The 23126-nt window shown below is 38.9% G+C and overlaps 1 protein-coding gene across 2 annotated transcripts in view; it reads right to left on the bottom strand.

The window, feature by feature from the left end:
- Positions 1-23126, bottom strand: part of DPP10 (dipeptidyl peptidase like 10) — a 685879-nt gene that overhangs the window by 161829 nt on the left and 500924 nt on the right. For both annotated transcript variants that reach the window (XM_060775698.2, XM_067473093.1), the window contains exons 4-5: positions 23004-23098; positions 3321-3395 (exon numbers count right to left, since the gene is read on the bottom strand). In XM_060775698.2, coding sequence (XP_060631681.2) covers positions 3321-3395; positions 23004-23098 — 170 coding nt within the window. The remainder of the gene's footprint in view (positions 1-3320; positions 3396-23003; positions 23099-23126) is intronic.

The raw sequence follows: 23126 nt of genomic DNA, 5'->3' as shown, positions 1-23126 counted from the left end.
AATGAGTTTCAGATGCATTTGCATCAACTAACCAGCTATATATTTTGGAGACCTGATGTCATACAAAATTTTAATTATTGTTTGTTTTTCTAAAAATAATGCATTTATTAGGTACTGCTGTCATATACAATAAATGAAAGAAAATGTACAATAAAAGAAACAAATAATAGAAAGAAAGGACCTCAAAGGATGACCAACAGGGAGCTCTGGTGTGGGCTGGTTCATGAGATCATGAAGACTTGGAAGCGACCAAATGAATAAACAACAAATAGTTCACTTCCAACTTTAATACCAACAGCTACTACTAAAATTCTCCAACTATAATTACTTTTTATATAGTACCCAAATATATTAATTATCAAAATATGTAGTTAACATATTAGTATCTTTTGATACTATCACCAATGACTTTAACCAATGTTGATCTTTCTCAATTTTAACAAGGTTAGTCAGTTTTAACATCCAGCTTCATTAGTTGGAAATACAGTATCTTTCCCATTTTTGTGCATATCTTACTACCATGGACATATGTCAGAGTAATTTTTCATGTTTCTATGTAAGGAAGCAATTATCAAAATTTGTCTATGTCAAAATCCTTCTCATAGGAAATTCAAAAGTGTGTAAAACCAGATGACTCCAAGATCTTGTAATTTGTTTACAATGGCTCAAAAGCACCTAATTCAATTCTTTTATTAATACAACTTTATTCTTGCCTGAGAAAGAGACAAAATGATACCTCCCATGCAGAATTCCAAAAGTTCACCGCAATGCCTGATAAATCTTATTAACACCATCATTTTTTATAGTACCTGAGAGTAACAGGATAGTTTAGGGCAATGCTACTCAAAGTGGATTGAAACCAAGGCCTGTGATATTGGATGTTGACCCCTGGCACGTTTCCAGAAAAAAAAAGAAAGAAATGCAGTAATTGTTGTTAATGGCAAATTTGTCCTTGGAAAATTAGAGAACAGTACTTTCTAATTCCCTCCATCAGATAGCACAAAAGTACTATCTTAGGGAATTCAGATCAGGTTATGTGATATTTATTGATTTATTATTTACAGTATTTGTATACCACTTTTTCTCACCCCTAGGGGGACTCAGTACTCTTATCCATCCCACACCAGTTATAGCCTGTGAGACACCCAACACTGCCAAAACACCTCCAAAATTTGAAACTCAGACCCACTACTAATCTCAGGACCAAATTAAGTCCTCATAATTAGCAATTGTTTTAAATATGCAAATAGCTGGGATGAGAAGACCAAGTTTGACCTAGAGTCCTGGAAGGATAGGTACCCTTTGTCCACTGACAAATATGAATTACTCCCCTGTGTTTATTATTTGCCTTTGTAGGCAATGTTCCAATGTCTAATGGTGTTTTTTTAAGAAAAAAAACTTACCAGACAACATTGTCAAAATAAGAAAGAAAAAATATACTTTGAAGCACTGTGTAAGATTATAAAGCCCTCCCCAACTTTTATGCTGATTCAAACAGTAATAATAACCTTTTTGTTATTTTAAAGTACAACTATTTGAAAATCTCGGTGTTTGATATCTTCTTCACAAATGCAATAGAAATTATTCTTGATCCTTTCAAAAGCAACAACTCTTTTAATGTGCATTTTATGAAAATAAAACATCAGTAATGTGTTAATGTTCCATATATATATTTCTGTACCAAACAAATGAAAATTTTAAAATATGTACACAATGGCTTCAATTGTTAGATTTTTCTCTCAAGGAAAGGCTACATATTGAAATGGATATCTGCAACTTTCAGGATATTATTTTAAAAGAAGAGGAAATATAATAGTAACCACAGGGATTTGGAATCGACAGCTGAGTTAACCCCCATAACATTTCCCCAGTTGGAAGAATATTTGCAGGTACTATAGAATACATGAATTCAGATCCACAAGGAGCTACTTTTGTCGACTGCCAATGGAGGATAGCCAGAATTGAAGTCTGACGAATGTGTGTTGGAGTTGAAGTTAAGGGTTTTATGCGGTCTGTCTACTCCTTTATGAGGTGGACAGACTCATTAGACCATTTGGGGCCGATAGGTCACAACAACTAATTAGGACTTTTGGAAAAGCTGAGCAGAAGTGATGAGAGTATTTAGCCTGGAGAATTGAAGGAGGATCTAGTATTTGCAGTCGTGGGTGTCAAGAATGGTGATAGGGAGTCTGCATCAATAAAGGATATTTCAACTAAGCCTTCTGACACTAGCACCATCCATACAACTGGTCATGAGAAAGCAGGTTTGAACATACCAGGTAGCCAAGCATCCACAGGGGCTGACATTTAGTAGGTTTCCTATGCAACCCATGTTAAGTCTAAGGCAATTCCATGTGCCTCCTTGGCTTCCATCCAAGGAACCAATCCCTCATAGTGTTTTTATGGGAATTTGTGGAGTATACATTAGCCCAACAGTACCAGATATAGTGCAGTCCCTCATGGTGCTATTTCATATAAGGAATGCATGCTTCCATTTGGGGACCGGTTATTATACTCTACTAGGGCAGAGATTTTCTTGAATGACGGGATTGGACTAAATGGCCCATGTGGTCTCTTCTATGATACAATTTATAGATCCTATGTGGTTTTTGCTGGCCTAGTCTGGTTAATTTATGAAAATGTATTCTGTATAAGGTCAGCAATTAACCACAGCCTTAAGTGGAATCATACACAGCCACAGTTGTGGGTGCAAATTAAAACACCTGCTCAATCAACTCAAGTTGAGAGGACACATAGCAGTCATATTATCCAAAAAGGTATGAGTTCGGATTAGCTGTAAGCAGCAGATGGCACAGGAGGTGTACCTCCACTTTCAAAAGAGACACAGTCAAATTAAATTGGATCAGTTAGAGAATCTTTTGAAGCTTTAACCTGACCAAATTATCTGTGGGTTTAGGTGAAGATTTTGAATCCCATTTCAAAGAACCTGGAGTCATTTCTGGTCCAGGAATTTACATTCTGTGGTTGTAAAGGTTACACTACTGCAAAAGCCACATACTGACTCAAAAACACAGATTTCTACTACTCTAAAAATATTTACTCTAAAGGAAAAAAGAATAGCACTCATTTGAAAATTATACATACACATCATCATTAATCAGTCCAAATCTAATTCATTCAAACTCATCCAGAACAAACCAAAAATGATTCCAAACAGCAAAAGAAACCAAGACTTTGATCCTATCTCACTGCCACATATTACCAATATCAAAGCAGGGAAAACATTTTTTTCTCTCTTTCAACCATAGACTGTTCAGTAATATGTATTTCAGCAGTTTCTTTTCCAACTGCTTTCTTACCTGTTTGATGTCATATGCAAGGAGAACATACTTTAAATCTGGAGATACTGAATATCTTGAGGCTTTAAAAGTTACCTATGAAGAAAGCACAGCATTGGACATTTTGTTAGATAATATGTATTTTGCCTTGGACATTTAAAAAAATGTAACAAAAATCAGTGGTCTTGAAGGATAAAATTAGTCAAAATCTAAAATTTTAGCAGGGTGTCAAAAGTAAATGAAATGTCCAGACAATCAGTCAATCAATAAAAGAAATTAAACCCATTGCATGGAAGCAAATCTTTCATCATCCCCCAAAAGCTGTAGTAATAGCAGTTTGCATATTCATACAGATATGGTGTCAAAATTATGGTACATCAAAAACTATCAGTTACTCAAGTCTTTTGGTGCTTACATTTGGCCGAAACACATTATTTTACAGGAGACGTGAGCATCATTCACCAAGAAAGAATCAGACACAGAAGAGAGTTCTATTCTATTTTCTTTCTGAACCAAACATTTTAAAGATTCCAAACAGCAAAAAAGATTTAAAATCTTCAGTCATGTGGCAGATATAATGGAGGAGAAAGAAGCATTATCATCCTAATAACACTTTACTTCTAGTGAAAAATACATGACACCCAATTGAATTTAAGGCTATAATTTAATCAAGAGGCAATGGTGGTGTCAGAAAGCATTTAATGAATCTGATTTAGAGAAAGATCAAAGTGTACTTGAAGGAACAGAACCACTGAAGGGAATTATTTTATGTATATCTGAAGATACTTTCTATCTAAAGAGCCAAGCTGCCAACAACGAGGTATTTCAAACATGCAGGGAAACTGGGAGAGTATTTCTCTAACTACCATATGCACTCATGTATAAATAGACCTCATGTGTAAGTCAAGGGCTAGTTTGGGGGTCAAAATTAAGGATTTTGATATGACATGAGCATAAGTCAGGGTCATTTCATGAAGAGGGCAAAGCACAAATGCCAACTCAAGAAGGCAGCCACCTCATGTAACCACCACTACTATTCACCACCCAGGTGTTCAAAAAGGCCAGATGTGGGACCACAGCAGAGAGAATAAAGGCTGTTAGTGCTTCCCAGGATGGGGTAAGCCCTTGCCTTTCATCTCTCTTTGCAGAGAAGAGGAAGTCAGTCTTTTAAAATCAATGTTAAGGCACAGTACTTACACTGACTCACTGTGACCTCTTCCGTCAGCTCTGTCACACTGAAATGCAGATCCCTCACATTGCAACAGATGTCATTTGCTCTTTATTAGAAGGGAACAGTTATTCACCTTCTTTATCAATAAGTCATTTAACATTATCCTATGGCATATTTCATGCCACACTTTCTTTTTCCAAATATGACAGCGGAATATGTTTTTTTCTTCCTGCATTGGTTTACCTTTAAAATAGTAGGATCCTTGTCAAAAGTGGGATATGGATAGAACAGGGCAGAATTGACCAGCCTTGGTGTGAAGTCTTGGCTCTGCCTTCTCCTCTTCTCTGCTTTAGTTTCCTGTTTTCCTATAGTTTAGGAAGCTTGTGGGTGGAGCTTAAAACACCCCTCAGAGGCCTGCCTCAGTTGGTTTATTCCTTTTCCCCAGAACTCTTTGATGGACTCCTCCTCCTTTCTGTAGTAGAGCTATAGAAGCCTGGACATTGTCTGGAAATCTTAGGCCTAGCAATTAAAACAGGCATTTCTTAGCACTACTGCTACATTTACCACCAGTCCATGTAATGTAATGTTTTAAGTTACTTCATGATAGTTACGGGTGGAGTTAACCCTTCATTCCTCTTGTTTCAGTAAACTTATTTTGGTTATCTTTTCATCTTGCCCAAAGTGCCTCTGTATGCTAAGGGTCTTAATCTTAACAGAAGGTATCATATAGCCCCCAGGCAATATAGTTTCCTCAAAGGCTCGGGCATGCCATAACACTTAGTTTCTATTTCTCTCTCCCTGAAGAGGTGATGTTTATTGCAAACAATACCTTGAGGGGAAATATCAACCAGAGGTACTGATAGAGAAAATATTCACACTCATCTCTTAATATGGTTCTCAAAACTGTTTTTCAAAAAGAAAAAGAAAGGAAAATGCATTAGGAGTATTTGCTTTTTTAAAAAAATGTTAAAACATAATATGTAAAGTGTAATGCTTTAATATAATGTGTAAGATGGCTCTTGTGAAGATAAACATCTTCTATAAACATAATGTGAGGCCATCTTTCACTATATGTATACATGCACATACACATTAACATGCAATTTGAACCAGCCATTGCATTGTGATACAGTTTTGACATCTCAATACAAAACACTTTGAATAATGATATTCTTGATAGTGTATTTTTACAAAAATAGAATTAACAAAACTTGGAACACAATTACACCAACAAAAGTACCTACCTAATTCAAAAATATCTTAATAACTGTAATATAGTTGGGTTGCTGTGAGTTTTCGGGGCTGTATGGCCATGTTGCAGAAGCATAATAACAATAGCATAAAACAAAGTAATATAGTTCGTTGTCAATAATATTATACCTTAAATACAGAGTTAATTAATTTTAAAGATGAACACTGGATGACAATAAAGTACTTATTTATGAATTTCTTATGTATTAGGTTACTGTTTTGAAAAAAGATTGCTACAATGAACTATCAAGACTCACAATGCCAAATAAACCAAAACAAAACCCCCACAATAATTCCCTGAAAACCGTCTAAATGAGGAGTGTGAATCATGTAGCCTACAAGAAGTTGCTAGAATACAAACATTATAACCAGTGGTGAAGACTGCTAAGGACCATAGTGGGAGTCCCCCCTAGGGGGTTGAGAAGGGCGGGGTAGAAGCACTCCAAATAAATTTTGCAGAACGTCTTCAACAAACTTAGGTCACTCACAAGAAAATCTTGGAAATAACTTTTATTAATATTTAGCCAGGTTGCTAATGGCACTTGTGTTTTTTTTCCACTTGCATTCCAACCCCACTTCTTCCAAATTCTTTACTAGTCAGTGTGAGACGATTCCCATTATTCCTCCCCCCAAAAGTTCCTATTTATTCTTTCCCATACATACACATCATCACATCCCATTCTTTCCCATGAGAAGCTATCTTCATTTACAACCAGAAAATGTCTGGCTATGAGTCCAGCAAGATATCTAATTCACAGGCTGTTTAGGCATCAAGAATCTCTACTTCAGAGGATGTCTCAAAAAATCCTCTGAAGATGCCAGCCACAGGTGTAGGTGAAACGTCAGGAGAAAATACTGCTAGAACATGGCTATACAGCCTGAAAACCACACAACACCCCAGTGATTCCAGCCGTAACAGCCTTTGACAATACATTAATTAGGATTGTTTTTGTTGCACGCCTTCAAGTCGTTTCAGACTTATGGTGTTTGGGGGCCAGGTAAATTACCTGGGAGAATTTACCTGGCCCCCAAACACCATAACTGGCAATACTTGTGGTCACGCTTGTCAAGTGCATTCCTAGACAAAGAGAAGAGGCTAACACTGCTTGTCCGAGGAGCATCACATCCCCATGTATCATTGTCAAATAGAGTATTAAAATGCAGGTCATGAAAGGCATTTATTTCAGAAGAGGCAAGAAATTCAATCTGCTGCTTTTTTACAGTTAGGCCTAATTCTAGCTGTTTTTCCTTTAAAATAAAACAAAACAGAATTGATAGGTTCCTATTCACCAGTGCGAATTGCACCAACCACTGTCTACTCTTATTTTTAAGATGGTAGAGCAATGTATTGGCAGTTATAACATTCAGTTGTGTTATAATAGCTTTATGTCAATATCTAAACTGGGAAAAACTCAGGAAAAAGTATAATTTTAAAATAAAGAAAAATCCCATTAGCGAAAAATCACATCTTTGTTTTCCTATCACAAGCACTTTCTAGTCTCTAAATATTTGCCAGTGACTTCCCTTTGAATTTGCCTTTGCTCAGCACAGGCTGTTTAGGCATCAAGAATCTCTACTTCAGAGGATGTCTCAAAAAATCCTCTAAAGATGCCAGCCACAGGTGTAGGTGAAACGTCAGGAGAAAATACTGCTAGAACACGGCTATACAGCCTGAAAACCACACAACACCCCAGTGATTCCAGCCTGAATGTTATAACTGCCAATACATTGCTCTTGTTGTTGTTGTTCATTCGTTCAGTCGTCTCCGACTCTTCGTGACCTCATGGACCAGCCTACGCCAGAGCTCCCTGTCGGCCGTTACCACCCCCAGCTCCCTCAAGGTTAGTCCAGTCACTTCAAGGATGCCATCCATCCATCTTGCCCTTGGTCGGCCCCTCTTCCTTTTGCCTTCCACTTTCCCCAGCATAATTGTCTTCTCTAGGCTTTCCTGTCTCCTCATGATTTGGCCAAAGTACTTCAACTTTGTCTCTAGTATCTTTCCCTCCAGTGAGCAGTCGGGCTTTATTTCCTGGAGGATGGACTGGTTGGATCTTCTCGCAGTCCAAGGCACTCTCAGAACTTTCCTCCAACACCACAGCTCAAAAGCATCGATCTTCCTTCGCTCAGCCTTCCCTAAGGTCCAGCTCTCACATCCGTAGGTGACTACAGGGAATACCATGGCTTTGACTAGGCGGATCTTTGTTGCCAGTCTGATGTCTCTACTCTTTACTATTTTATCGAGACTGGACATTGCTCTCCTCCCAAGAAGTAAGCGTCTTCTGATTTCCTGGCCACAGTCTGCATCTGCAGTAATCTTTGCACCTAGAAATACAAAGTCTGTCACGGCCTCCACGGTTTCTCCCTCTATTTTCCAGTTGTCAATCATTCTTGTTGCCATAATCTTGGTTTTTTTGACGTTTAGCTGCAACCCGGCTTTTGCACTTTCTTCTTTCACCTTGATTAGAAGGCTCCTCAGCTCCTCCTCGCTTTCGGCCATCAGAGTGGTGTCATCTGCATATCTGAGGTTGTTAATGTTTCTTCCAGCAATTTTCACCCCAGCTTTGCATTCATCCAGCCCCGCACATCGCATGATGTGTTCTGCATACAAATTAAAAAGGTTGGGTGAGAGTATGCAGCCTTGCCGTACGCCTTTCCCAATCTTGAACCAGTCTGTTGTTCCGTGGTCAGTTCTTACTGTTGCTACTTGGTCCTTGTACAGATTCCTCAGGAGAGAGACAAGGTGGCTTGGTATGCCCATCCCACCAAGAACTTGCCACAATTTATTATGATCCACACAGTCAAAGGCTTTAGAATAGTCAATGAAGCAGAAGTAGATGTTTTTCTGAAACTCCCTGCCTTTCTCCATTATCCAGCGGATATTGGCAATCTGGTCTCTCGTTCCTCTGCCTTTTCTAAACCCAGCTTGAACATCTGGCAACTCTCGCTCCATGTATTGCTGGAGTCTTCCTTGCAGGATCTTGAGCATTACCTTACTGGCATGAGAAATAAGGGCAACTGTACGGAAGTTGGAGCAGTCTTTCGCATTTCCCTTTTTTGGTATGGGGATATAAGTTGATTTTTTCCAGTCTGATGGCCATTCTTGTGTTTTCCATATTTGCTGGCAAATGGCATGCATCACCTTGACAGCATCATCTTTTAAGATTTTAAACAGTTCAGCTGGGATCCCATCATCTCCTGTTGCCTTGTTGTTAGCAATGCTTCTTAAGGCCCATTCAACCTCACTCCTCAGGATGTCTGGTTCTAATTCATTCACCACACCGTCAAAGCTATCCTCGATATTGTTATCCTTCCTATACAGATCTTCTGTATAGTCTCGCCACCTTCTCTTGATCTCTTCAGCTTCTGTTAGGTCCCTGCCATCTTTGTTTCTTATCATACCAATTCTTGCCTGAAATTTACCTCCAATGTTTCTAATTTTCTGGAAGAGGTCTCTTGTCCTTCCTATTCTGTTGTCTTCTTCCACTTCCATGCATTGCTTATTTAAAAATAGTTCCTTATCTCTTCTGGCTAACCTCTGGAATTGCTCTACCATCTTAAAAATAAGAGTAGACAGTGGTTGGTGCAATTCGCACTGGTGAATAGGAACCTATCAATTCTGTTTTATTTTATTTTAAAGGAAAAACAGCTAGAATTAGGCCTAACTGTAAAAAAGCAGCTGATTGAATTTCTTGCCTCTTCTGAAATAAATGCCTTTCATGACCTGCATTTTAATACTCTATTTGACAATGATACATGGGGATGTGATGCTCCTCGGACAAGCAGTGTTAGCCTCTTCTCTTTGTCTAGGAATGCACTTGACAAGCGTGACCACAAGTATTGCCAGTACCATAGATTACATGAGTGATAATCAAATTGAGGACAGTATTACTCAACACCGTGATTCAGGCATTCCCTTTCCACCACCCACATACATTTATACTCTCTCTCAGTATACATTCTAGTGCTATAAGTGTTAATTTTTGCTGAAGATAAAGTGCCTCATATCTATGATGTAATCTACCAAGCAAGCCACTAAGATACAGAAATCCTATACAATGAAAAAAGGGAACAGGCAGTTTTCATGCCACTGTTTAGTAAATGAATTTCAAACAGCTTCTGATCTGTCTGATTGTCAAAAGTACATTTGCAAAGAGATAGAGAAAGATTTCAGTATTAGAGAATCTCACGTTTCCTGTTTAATAGGCACTAAACAGTGGCTTCTAGTCAAGTAATATGATAGCTTGGAAGTACAACATTACTAACACTGTTAAGCTCATAACCAGTGGAAGGGTGTGTGTGTGAGTGTTGCGGGTTCAACCCACACACCCAATTTTTCAGGTTTTAACAACATGCTTTACTCATTAAGTTTAACTGATTAATTAAATCCCCTGCTAGGTCTATGAGAAGTAAAAAATAGAGTTCCATCAGAACTGCAAGCACTATCTCAACCAAATTTTGATAATTTATTCACACTATCATTACCTTGGGCCACCCAAGACGGGACGGTCGTGGCAGAGAGGTCAGACCAAGCGTGATCCCTGGGGAAGGCAACAGCAAACCACCCCAGTATCCTTGCCAAGAAAACTAAATGGACCAGTACAACCAGAGATATGTCGGTATGCCATTGGAAGATGGGACTCCCAGGTCGGAAGATGGCCAAAATGCTACTGGGGAGGAGCAGAGGAGAAGTTCAACTAGCCCCAGATGTGATGACGTAGCTAGCTCAAAGCCGAAAGGAAGGCTAGCGGCCGACGGTACTGGAGGTGAACGATGAATCCGATGCTCTAAAGATCAACACACCATAGGAACCTGGAATGTAAGATCTATGAGCCAGGGCAAATTGGATGTTGTTATTGGTGAGATGTCAAGACTAAAGATAGACATTCTGGGGGTCAGCGAACTGAAATGGACTGGAATGGGCCACTTCACATCAGATGACCACCAGATCTACTACTGCGGACAAGAGGAACATAGAAGAAATGGAGTAGCCTTCATAATTGATAAGAAATTTGCTAAAGCAGTGCTTGGATACAACCCAAAAATGACAGAATGATCTCAATTTGAGTGCAAGGAAAGCCTTTCAACATTACAGTGATCCAAATATACGCCCCAACCACAGCTGCTGAAGAAGCAGAAGTAGATCAGTTCTATGGGGATCTGCAGGACCTACTGGATAATACACCAAAAAGAGACATTATTTTCATTACAGAAGATTGGAATGCCAAGGTGGGAAGTCAAATGACAACAGGGATCACAGGCAAGCATGGTCTGGGAGAACAAAATGAAGCGGAACGCAGGCTGATAGAATTCTGCCAGGAAAACTCGCTGTGTATAACAAACACTCTCTTCCAACAACCTAAAAGACGGCTTTATACATGGACTTCACCAGATGGTCAACACCGAAATCAGATTGACTACATCCTTTGCAGCCAAAGATGGCGGACATCCATCCAGTCGGTGAAAACAAGACCTGGGTCTGACTGTAGCTCAGATCACGAACTTCTTATTGATCAATTTAGAATAAAACTAAAGAGATCAGGGAAAGTACACAGACCAGTTAGATATGATCTCACTAACATTCCTAGCGAATATACAGTGGAAGTGAAGAACAGATTTGAAGGACTAGATTTAGTAAACAGAGTCCCAGAAGAACTATGGACAGAAGTCCGATACATTGTTCAGGAGGCGGCAACAAAGTACGTCCCAAAGAAAAAGAAAACCAAGAAGGCAAAATGGTTGTCTGCTGAGACACTGGAAGTAGCCCAAGAAAGGAGGAAAGCAAAAGGAAACAGGGATAAGGGGAGATATGCCCAGTTAAATGCGCAATTCCAGAGGTTAGCCAGAAGAGACAAGGAACTATTTTTAAACAAGCAATGCATGGAAGTGGAAGAAGACAACAGAATAGGAAGAACACGAGACCTCTTCCAGAAAATTAGAAACATTGGAGGTAAATTTCAGGCAAAAATTGGTATGATAAGAAACAAAGATGGCAGGGACCTAACAGAAGCTGAAGAGATCAAGAGAAGGTGGCGAGACTATACAGAAGATCTGTATAGGAAGGATAACAATATCGAGGATAGCTTTGACGGTGTGGTGAATGAATTAGAACCAGACATCCTTAGGAGTGAGGTTGAATGGGCCTTAAGAAGCATTGCTAACAACAAGGCAGCAGGAGACGACGGGATCCCAGCTGAACTGTTTAAAATCTTAAAAGGTGATGCATGCCATATGCCAGCAAATATGGAAAACACAAGAATGGCCATCAGACTGGAAAAAATCAACTTATATCCCCATACCAAAAAAAGGGAAATGCGAAAGACTGCTCCAACTTCCGTACAGTGGCCCTTATTTCTCATGCCAGTAAGGTAATGCTCAAGATCCTGCAAGGAAGACTCCAGCAATACATGGAGCGAGAGTTGCCAGATATTCAAGCTGGGTTTAGAAAAGGCAGAGGAACGAGAGGTCAGATTGCCAATATCTGCTGGATAATGGAGAAAGGCAGGGAGTTTCAGAAAAACATTTATTTCTGCTTCATTGACTATTCTAAAGCCTTTGACTGTGTGGATCATAATAAACTGTGACAAGTTCTTGGTGGGATGGGCATACCAAGCCACCTTGTCTCTCTCCTGAGGAATCTGTACAAGGACCAAGTAGCAACAGTAAGAACTGACCACGGAACAACAGACTGGTTCAAGATTGGGAAAGGCATCCGGCAAGGCTGCATACTCTCACCCAACCTTTTTAACTTATATGCAGAACACATCATGCGATGTGCGGGGCTTGATGAATGCAAAGCTGGGGTGAAAATTGCTGGAAGAAACATTAACAACCTCAGATATGCAGATGACACAACTCTGATGGCCAAAAGCGAGGAGGAGCTCAGGAGCCTTCTAATCAAGATGAAAGAAGAAAGCGCAAATGCTGGGTTGCAGCTAAACATCAAAAAAACCAAGATTATGGCAACAAGAATGATTGACAACTGGAAAATAGAGGGAGAAAATGTGGAGGCCGTGACAGACTTTGTATTTCTAGGTGCAAAGATTACTCCAGATGCAGACTGTGGCCAGGAAATCAGAAGACGCTTACTTCTTGGGAGGAGAGCCATGTCCAGTCTCGATAAAATAGTAAAGAGTAGAGACATCAGACTGGCAACAAAGACCCGCCTAGTCAAAGCCATGGTATTCCCTGTAGTAACCTACGGATGTGAGAGCTGGACCTTAGGGAAGGCTGAGCGAAGGAAGAGAGATGCTTTTGAGCTGTGGTGTTGGAGGAAAGTTCTGAGAGTGCCTTGGACTGCGAGAAGATCCAACCACTCCATCCTCCAGGAAATAAAGCCCGGCTGCTCACTGGAAGGAAGGATACTAGAGACAAAGTTGAAGTACTTTGGCCACATCATGAGGAGACAGCAAAGCCTAGAAAAGACAATTATGCTGGGGAAAGTGGAAGGCAAAAGGAAGAGGGGCCGACCAAAGGCAAGATGGATGGATGGCATCCTTGAAGTGACTGGACTGACCTTGAAGGAGCTGGGGGTGGTGACGGCCGACAGGGAGCTCTGGCGTGGGCTGGTCCATGAGGTCACGAAGAGTCGGAGACGACTGAACGAATGAACAACAACAATCATTACCTACCTTTCTGCCAATTTACACTGTAATAACAGCAATAGCCAACATAGTGGAAGTGACCAAGTTTTAATGTTGCAGATACATATTCAACATTTTTGACATGAAGATACTGTAATCCACCAAAACTGACATCAGTCTTGGACTCCCAGGTTAAACTCTATAAGAAAAACTTAAGTTCAAATACAATTTATGGCATTTCTAGGTATGTAACAACTACGACAATTTGTGCTTGCTTTAAAATTTTCCTAAACTATCTAAGATTTTTAAATAGCAAGGTATCAGATTAACGATGTGTGGGTCATAGATCTTGATTTTTTAGATATTCTAATTTAAAGTGAAAATATATGTATAAGAAATCTTTCAAAATGCTGTATCTCTGATTCTAATCAAAAAATTTTCATGGAATTTGAACGCAATTATAGATTTTATTATGTAGTTTCATTTGTTTTCACCCCATGTAACTATATTACTATATATATATATACACACACACATATACATACACACACACACACACACACACACTTGAAAGTAGTCATGTCACTGTATTGTTGAAGGTTTTCATGGTCGGAATCACAGGTTGTTACAGGTTTTTAGGGCTATATGGCCATGTTCTCCTTCTTTGGAAGCTTTTAAACAGAGACTGGATGGCCAGTTGTCAAGGATGATTTGAATGCAATGTTCCTGCTTCTTGGCAGGAGGTTGGACTGGATGACCCATGAGGTCTCTTCCAACTCTTTGATTCTATGATTCTACATAGAAGCATTCTCTCCTGATGTTTTGCCTGCATCTATGGCAGGCATCCTCGGATGATGCCTGCCATAGATGCAGGTGAAACCTCAGGAGAGAATGCTTCTAGAACATGGTCATAAAGCCCAAACACCTACAACGACCTAATCATGACACTGTCTCTTGCTCTTTCTCCTTTCAGAGCTCTCTCTTATGCCCACATTCTTGCTTCTCCCACTGGGTTACAAAAGGAAGACATTTAATCAGCTGTGGGTCATTCCAAACACAGCTGTCTTCCTATACAATTGTCTGCTAGCTTAAAGCCCTGTTAATTGCTGTTAGTGTTTCCTTTCATCCACCTGACTCCAGAAAATGCCTAAAAGTCTATCAAAGCAACTGAACATTTTTGAGTTCATGGCAAAAAACAAAAAGCCAAATACTGAAGACCAAGGAGGCAGCAGGTTGAGAACCATTGCAGCAGCTGATACTCATGAATACCCCAGAACATGCACACCTGGACTGCATAAGAAAACTGAAGAAACTGTGGAAACTGAGGTGTCTACCACCTGTTCATCGAATCCATGCCCTACCAAAGAAACCATGTAACAGGAAAAAAGATAACAAGTCTGTTTCTGATGACCAAGTGAAAGCTTAGTGCAAAATTCAAGAACTCCATTGCCAGGATACGTATTTCTTGTGGATAAGAAGAAGCACTTAAGTTTTCAACCCAAATGGTTCAACAGATTTCCCTGGTTAGCCTATTCATTTCATGTACAAGGTGCACTCTGTAAGTACTGTGTAGTTTTTTTGGAGAAGAAGTTGGGGGTGAAGGTGGTCATCTGAAGCTTGGTGCATTGGTTACTAAACCATTTGTCTGATGGAAAGATGCAATATAAATATCCAATCGCCATAAAAAACAGAGTACCATCAGAACAACTTCTGCTTGGCTGAAAACTTACTGCTAATTCACAGTGGAAACCTTATTCATGTAACCTGTCATCACAATAAAGGAAATAGGAAAGGAGAAGGAAACAGAAAGAAATGTCTGCCAATTTTGGAAACTACTGTCCTTTGAGGCCAGCAAGTACTGGCTTTAAGAAGGAGCAATGATTCAGTACCTAGTGTGAAGAACCTTTGCACAAAGATGGTAATTTCAGGCTCTTGCTGAAATCTCGTACCAGATCAGAAGACACTAATCTGAAAAGTCATCTCAAAACTGCAGCTATGATTGCTCAGTATACTAGTCCTCAAATACAGAATGAAACAATAGACATTTGTGGTTACAAGTAAGTAAAAAAAATGTTAAAATATGAAACTCATCACAGTGCTTCTCTATTTTGGCAGATGAAACTTTGGATGTGAGTTGTAACTTAGAACAGTTATCACTCTTAGTAAGATACATTGATGTTGAAGCTGAAGGAATAAGAGAAGGCTTTATATGCTTTGTGAAGATAAGTGATATAACAAGTGAAGGACTTGCAGGTATTATTTTGAAAACACTGGAATAATTGTGCTGAACTTGCAATACATGTGTGAAAAAGGTTATGCTGGAACTGGTAATATGAGTGGTCACATTACTGGCACACAGGAAATTACATCACATAAATATCCAGTGGATGTCTACATCCATTGCAGTGCTCACTCACTAAATCTAACCATAAGAAAGACTTGTAGTATTCCACCTGCCAGAAACTGCCAAGAAACAATATCATCTGTGTGCAATTTCTTCAGGGGACGAGAAACAGGGCCTTTTCTGTGGTGGCCCCCCGGCTGTGGAACGCCCTTCCTATGGAAGTAAGATCAGCCCTCTCGCTAATGGCGTTCCGAAGAAGATTAAAAACTTGGATGTTTGAACGGGCATTCGGTTAAACAGTGCAATGAATGTGATGATTACAGGAATGGAAATTTGGATGACGGATTGGATCACGACTCTAGTTATGAGATGCATTGTGTTGTCTATTGTTGTGTCAATATTGTATATTATGCTTTTATGGTTTTAAATTGTATATCGTTGATTGATTCTTATCCTTGTTGTAAACCGCGTTGAGTCGCCTGTTGGGCTGAGAAACTGCGGTATACAAGTAAAGTAAATAAATAAATAAATAAATCCATTAGAACCGAAGAATAATATAAAAGGCCGTTTCCCTGAATCAAGAGCAAACAACCTGTTGCTACTCTTTCAAACTTGTTGGGTTGAGCAACATGATGCAGTTTTACAGTGTGATGGTGAAAACACTTGAAGAATTACTGTATAAGATAGTCCTCTATACAACAGTGAGACTTCTTCCTAAGCTGGGCACCTTCCTTTAGATGTTCTGAATGCTGAATTTGTAGTAACCATACACATCCTAAGAAAACTTCTATCATCATCCCTTCAGCTTCGCAAAACATTACAAAGAGTAAATATTGACATGTCTGCAACATGTTGACAGCCTCTTAGAAAAGCCAGGGAGATGAAACAATCTGTAAAAGAATTTCAGGAGATCTTTGAGACAACAAGATCACTGCTGGAGTCAATGGGTGGAGAACGTAGGAATCCTCGCATCTATCCAAGGCAGACTTGTAAAAGCAATATTCAGGCAACTTTACCAACACCAATGGAATATTATAGGATAAATGTGTACATCCCATTTTTGAAACTTTTCTGCAGTCAGCTTCAAGAAAGGTTTATAAGATGCAGGGAAATAGTTCAGGAACAGCAAGTGTTCCTCCCTATTAATTGTGGCCATTGAAAATCCAACTTGAAAAAGTGCACAGAGCTTTACAATGAATGTCTTCAAGGTACTCACACACTGATGGAAGAGTATGACTCATGGTGCAGAAAATGGAAAAAGATTGCACCTGCAGAAAAAACATCCAATGCACTGGAAGCATATCTATGTCTATGATAGACAGATTTTTTTTCTGAATGTGAAGACACTTATTCAGATTTCTGCAACATTGCCAATGTCAATAGCTACAAATAAAAGGTTATTTTAAACTTTTAAACATTTGAAAACATACATAAGGAGCACAATGGGGCAAGAAAGACTGACTGGATGTGCAGTCTTCAGTATCCACTGAAATTTATCTGTAGAACCAGATTTCTGTCAAAGTGTTTCCTACAGTTTTCAAGTGTTTCCAACAGGCATTGTGGTATTCTTTTGTAACCAATAAATTATCAATTAAGATTCACTGTTAGAGTTTTTTAGACTTTTAACTGTGAAGCTAAAATAGAAATTTGGTTTAATTAAGTCCATATAAAAATATAGAGTGTCATTGAATTTAAACTTATTTTGTGTTATGACCCTAGTGTTCATAAAGAGTTACCTAAAAAATACTTTGAGACTCAATGCTTATTTTAGAGAAATATGTTGAATTTGTGAAATCACATGAAAAATTTCCTACCAGACTAAAATGCCATGTTTCTCAATATCAGACAGATAACCACATTTACTCAAGCCTAATGTGCAATAAAATAAAATGTCCACTTAAATTTTCAAAACCTTGAAATCAAAAAAGATATTTGCTGCCAAATGTAATGCACTACAGCAAAAAGTGCACTTTTTGTAATTTGGCCATTACAATTGCTACCTGCTTAAAATTCCTTCTTTAAAAACAAAGGTGTTATGACACCAAAGCTTCCAGCAATGGAAAGGAAAACCTTGGGGTGCATCTCTAGTGAAGAATGAATCTACTTTAAGTGCCATGGCTCAATGCTTTGGAATCAAGGGGGCTATAGTTTTACAAGGTTATGAACCTTCTTTCCCAAAGAATGCTAATGTCTCTACAAATATCAGGGTTGCATAGTATAACAAAATTCAAAGAATATCTGAGGCAGGGGGGAACAAAGAATCCCACAGCTGCCACCAGTATAACACAATTAGCAGCTGACCATAGGTTAAATATATCAATGACCGATGCTTTTGATAGATATGATTGCCACCACCTCAGCTTTTATTGGTCTGAGGAACCAAAAGGTGTGAATGTGTTGTATGTAAGGTGTGTTTGCCCTTAGTTCTTCTATTGCTTCTTCGCTGGCTGACTGGACTTTAAAGAGATTTTTATTATTGACTTGACTTAGTTCTGAGGAGATTGACAGACTGAAGCTGACACCAGTTAAAAATGAACTAGAAAAGGTTTATTGGACTTTAAGCAAATATCTACTCATAGAATGAGCGGTACAGAAACTTGATTCAGTTGTAGAGGCTTAGTATATTTAAATCAGGAGTTTCACCGACAATAAAGCTTTTAAAACTGTGAGTTTCCTTAAACACACTGCTCTATTCCTAGAAACAGTATCACTTAGAGAACAGGCTCCTATCTGTCTCACACACAGGGCAATAAGCTCTCTTAAACTTCCCCTAAGTCTAAGAAGACAAGTCTTTCTGTTACTGATCCTCTCAATACAGTAACCCTAGCCCTTGTCTGCTACTTATTCCCTATCCTTAAGGCTCACTTTAAAGCTTTCTTTCCCTGTCAGACTCCTATTTAGCTTCCTCTCCTAAAAATCCCTTCCTTCTGTGTCTGATGTCAAGACACTTCTCCCCCTTGTCAAAAGCTGACAGCCTCTTTCCCTCTCTCAACCGACTCCTCCCCTAATTGCTCTGACCAATCAGGAGTCGGCTTGACTCCTCCTCCTGCTTCTGCCTGTCTTTCAAGATGACAGTCACTGACTTTCAGGCTTCGGCCTGGACGCCTTAAAGGTAGATTTCACTACACATAGCATTAAATTAGAGGGGACATCCCTGAAAGAGGAACTCAGGTGCAGCTCCTGAAACAGCCTCCCCCTTTGCTTTGGCTCAGCATCATGGGCCTTCCAGACAGGCCCTATATCCCAGGTTTTCTGCTTTAAATTTGATTATATGAGTCCACACTGCCAAATAATCTGGGATAAACAGAAAACCAAGGATCAGATCCTGAGATATAGGGCCTGTCCAGAAGTGCCCTAAGATTACTGTATGATGCGAATCCAATGTGACCCTAATTTCAGCAAGGTAATTGAGCCAAAGAAGGTGAACATTAGATTTGAATAAATAGGGTAAATGTTTTTTTTCAAGGGGAACATCAAATTAGATTATATTATCATAGTCTTGCATTAATGTTATATAATTAGAGTAGGAGTTTGGCTGGTCCATGAGGTCATGAAGAGTTGGAAGTGACTGAACAAATAAGCAACATTTGGCTAATTGCAATATTTTTTGACAAATTTGAACTAGTACATTTTTGAAATTTTCATTACTATAGTACACCCAATTTTTCATACTTATTCCCAAACTTTAACACTGAACTGCAACAATAAACCCCATTTTAATATTTTACAAATATATCTACCTGTTCCTTCCTGGATACCTAGTCTTGGATAATCAATGTTCTTCTCTTTCTTACTAATTGTTCTCACTTCTATAATAATCTCTTCGGCAGTCAGGCCTGAGAACTTGTCTGTTAGAAAGGAATTCTTCCCTTCACTCAGCATCATGGAAGGAACAAGCAGTTAGTACAGCCTCACTAACAGCTGATACTGTAGAAGACTGTCAGAATAGCTGACAGAAGTAGACCAGTAGCCCGAGGGAGAGAAATCAGTGGATTCAATCTAAGCCTATTATTATCACACATATATTTAGTTGTACTACCTTTCAAATGACCCCACACTTGCTGGCAATGTAACTAGGAACTGTAGAAAGATTGTGGTTCTTTATTCTAAAAGGTTTCCATCGGTTAATCCAGACTTTGTATTAATGAATGACTACACTCAGTCTTAAATAGTCAGCTAATGCTGTGGGTGTTCTAGATACTTCTGTGCCCATCCCACTTTTTCTAAAATTGAAGTTCAAGCCTAAAAACTATTTTAAGCGGAATTCACAAGGTCAGGAATGTTGAAGTAACCATATTCCACAAAAGAACCACTTCTTTTAACAGTACAGTATTATAAAAAATATTGGGTTGAATCTTGAGATCTGATGCCAAGAAGAAGCTCATGGAAGAGATGTTTCATGCATCTTTCCTCCACTACAGCCTATATTCCCTCATAAGATCCTCCTGGGGTGTGATACAAGAAGCTGAAGGAGAAGAAACAACTTGTCAAAACAGATAGAGTCTCACTGTTTTTCCTCTACAACCGTCTTTCATAGCATATTCTAAAGAGTCTCATCTAGGCTGTGCAAGTGACAGAACTGGCAGGAAATTAATCTTCAATGCAACTCTTTACCCTAACAGTTCTTAGGATCCAACTCAGTGTAAGTAGACTGTGTACATTCAGAACAAAGCACAAAAATAATCCGTCACTATGTCCATCTTTTAATTTATTTATTGCAGTTCTCCAAGTTGGGATACAAGGTAAAACCCATAAACTCCTTGATCTGGAACTCCTTTGCTGTGATTGTGTGTCTTCAAGTGGTTCCTACTGTTGGTGACGCTAAGATAAAACTAGAATAACTATCATGATGCAAATAAAATAAAAACAATACAATTACTATTGTGTGTTACAATAGGTAAATTGTAACACACATTTATTTTGGTTCCAGATGTTTAAGACAAGATCTATAGATCAAAATAGAATGAAGCTGATGATAGGCTAAGCTGCTCACATTCCCATGTTTGGGCCACTAACATAAGCCTAACCAATTGTATGCTAACCCCCAAAGTTTTGTGACTGAAAAAAGGACTGATTATCTGTTTTATAGACAAAAATGGACCATGAGTCACATTATCCACTTTTGCCAGACATCTTTGTTAAAGTAACACGTTATTAGAGTTGTGTTTCTTTCATGCTCAATTCAAAACTTTATTCATGTTATAAAGAATCTGCAGTTAATATTGGTTTTCCAACAATTTATTGTTGGTTCAACCACATTCTGCACAAGTTTATAGTTTTATCAAGGAAATAGACAGGGAAGAGGCTAGGACAGGGAACTCCTTCTTCCATTATCCTCCCTGAATGCTCTTTATCTCTGTCTTTCTCTCTTTTCCCTCTTTCCATCTCAATGATGCAGGCTGATATGTCTCAGGTCGCATGCCCTTTTGTATTAGTTCCTCAGACCTTATGGCCAGAGTTCTCTCACTCTCCACTCTTCTAACCGCTGTGTATGAGAGCTGAATGAAGAATGTAACCTTTGAGTCTTTCCTTTGTTTGATCTTAGATGGAAGTGGAAATCATGCCAAATCTCTACATCAGTGGTTCTCAAACTGTGGGTCCCTAGAAATCCCAGCCAGTTTACCAGCTGTTAGGATTTCTGGGAGTTGAAGGCCAAAACACCTGGGGACCCACAGATTGATAACCACTGCAGTCTACATAGACTTAGTTAGATAGTTTAGATCTCAGATTTCTATCTAGAAAACCTAGTTCTTTATGTTTTTAGTAAACCTTTGACATTTCAAGGTTGACTCTGCTGCTCATTGTTTTTAAGTTCAGTTTTCCTTCTGCCACACCGTTGCCTCCTGCTGTGTGCGTGAATGCTCTGCTGTGCTCTATCTTTTAAATGCTTGTTATTTCAGGGGGAATTTCGCTAAAACTTTTAATGTCGTTGATGATACCATGTTCCTGCCATAAATAATGCAAGCAACCATGTGTCACCTCTGCAATTACTTCTCAGGTTTTCACTCCATCATTATATCATAATACAAGTTAAAACAGCTTTCAAGTATAAAGGTTCTGAGGAAGAAAACTGTTTTTTTTTTTTTACAATCACCTCCTGGGTTAGGTCTCATGTGGCCAAATGAAAGTCCTAGTAGCTGAGTTTTCAAATACAAATGTAGTTAAAATAGTCTCAAACACCAACCCAGGTTTCAGCATCTAAATGTCATACAAAACACACCTGTCTTAGTTGTCTGCTGGAAATTTAAAAGAGAAAGCACTACTTAACTTCCACAATCAAGGTACTACTATTGAGAAAGTGCTATTTCACGCTCTCACCAACCTAGGTTCTTGTGGTGTAGGAACAAAAGGGATTCTGCTGAAGATCTCAAATTCTGAGCAGATACATATGGGAGGGGGTAATTTTTTATGTTATTCTGACCTCAACCCATCTAGGTTCAGCTAATCAAAGTCAACGCCCAGGAGTATGTTCAGAAGCAAACTGAAAATTAGTTCTGTTGGGAGAAGACACTTCGTATATACTTTCTAAAATACACACCAGGCAGAAGTCTAGCTTTTACACTTTGCACTATCTGTAGCTTTTGAACATTTTTCAAAGCCCACCCCCATATAAAGCGTATTATAATATTGTAATTGGAAAGTGTTCAATGCATAAATAGCTATGGTCAAATCCATTTCTCTAGGATGTTTTGGCCAAATCTTAATGTTTTGATGTACCAACTGAAACTGTCCAAATGTACTTATAACCATAGAAGCCATATGGATTTCCAGGAACAATACTGGATCCCAGTGCACTCCAAGCTGTGAACCTGCTCCTTCATGGAGAATCTAACACTGCTCAAAATAGGTTATAGTCCCAAACTTAGAGTGGGTTTCCAGACAGTGACATTTGACATGAGCTGAAAAAAAGAGCAAATGCTGATAATCTGCCTCATAGCTCCAGGTGTCATCTCCCTCAGTAGCTCAATGTAGAGAGTGAAAAAAAGTCCCACAACTTCACCTTTTTTGGAAGATTCACCTAAATTATTGCAGAATATCCATGTTCTATATAACAAAGTAGCCCAAAGGAAAAACTTGATGGATATACTGACTATTGTTGAGAGGCTCGGCAGAGCTAACAATACTGCACCCCTACCCCAAAATCTAAAATGGTCTGCAACAAAGGAGAAGTAGTTTTGCAGGAATAGTAAGCAGTCCTTGTTAAAAAAAGAAAACCCTCTAGTTGGTGGAGTGAGACTCTCTGGTCAGAATGCATTTACATAAGTGGCTTTCTGTGTTAGGATAAAATGTTTAATGAAGATACTGAAAAAATCCTCAGCAATGTATGCCAATATTAATCATAATGAAAGTATACTTACAAAAGTTGCATTTTCCAGCAATAATGTAGTTGTATTTCTTTCTACATTCAGTTTAACGACATGTCCATGTCTGTTTTTATACACCACTTCTGTATCTGTTAATAGAAAAATGCATTAAGGATT

Source organism: Anolis sagrei, chromosome 1 (genome assembly GCF_037176765.1).
Source record: "Anolis sagrei isolate rAnoSag1 chromosome 1, rAnoSag1.mat, whole genome shotgun sequence".
Lineage (NCBI taxonomy): Eukaryota > Metazoa > Chordata > Lepidosauria > Squamata > Dactyloidae > Anolis > Anolis sagrei.
This window is presented reverse-complemented; position numbering and strand designations above follow the sequence as displayed.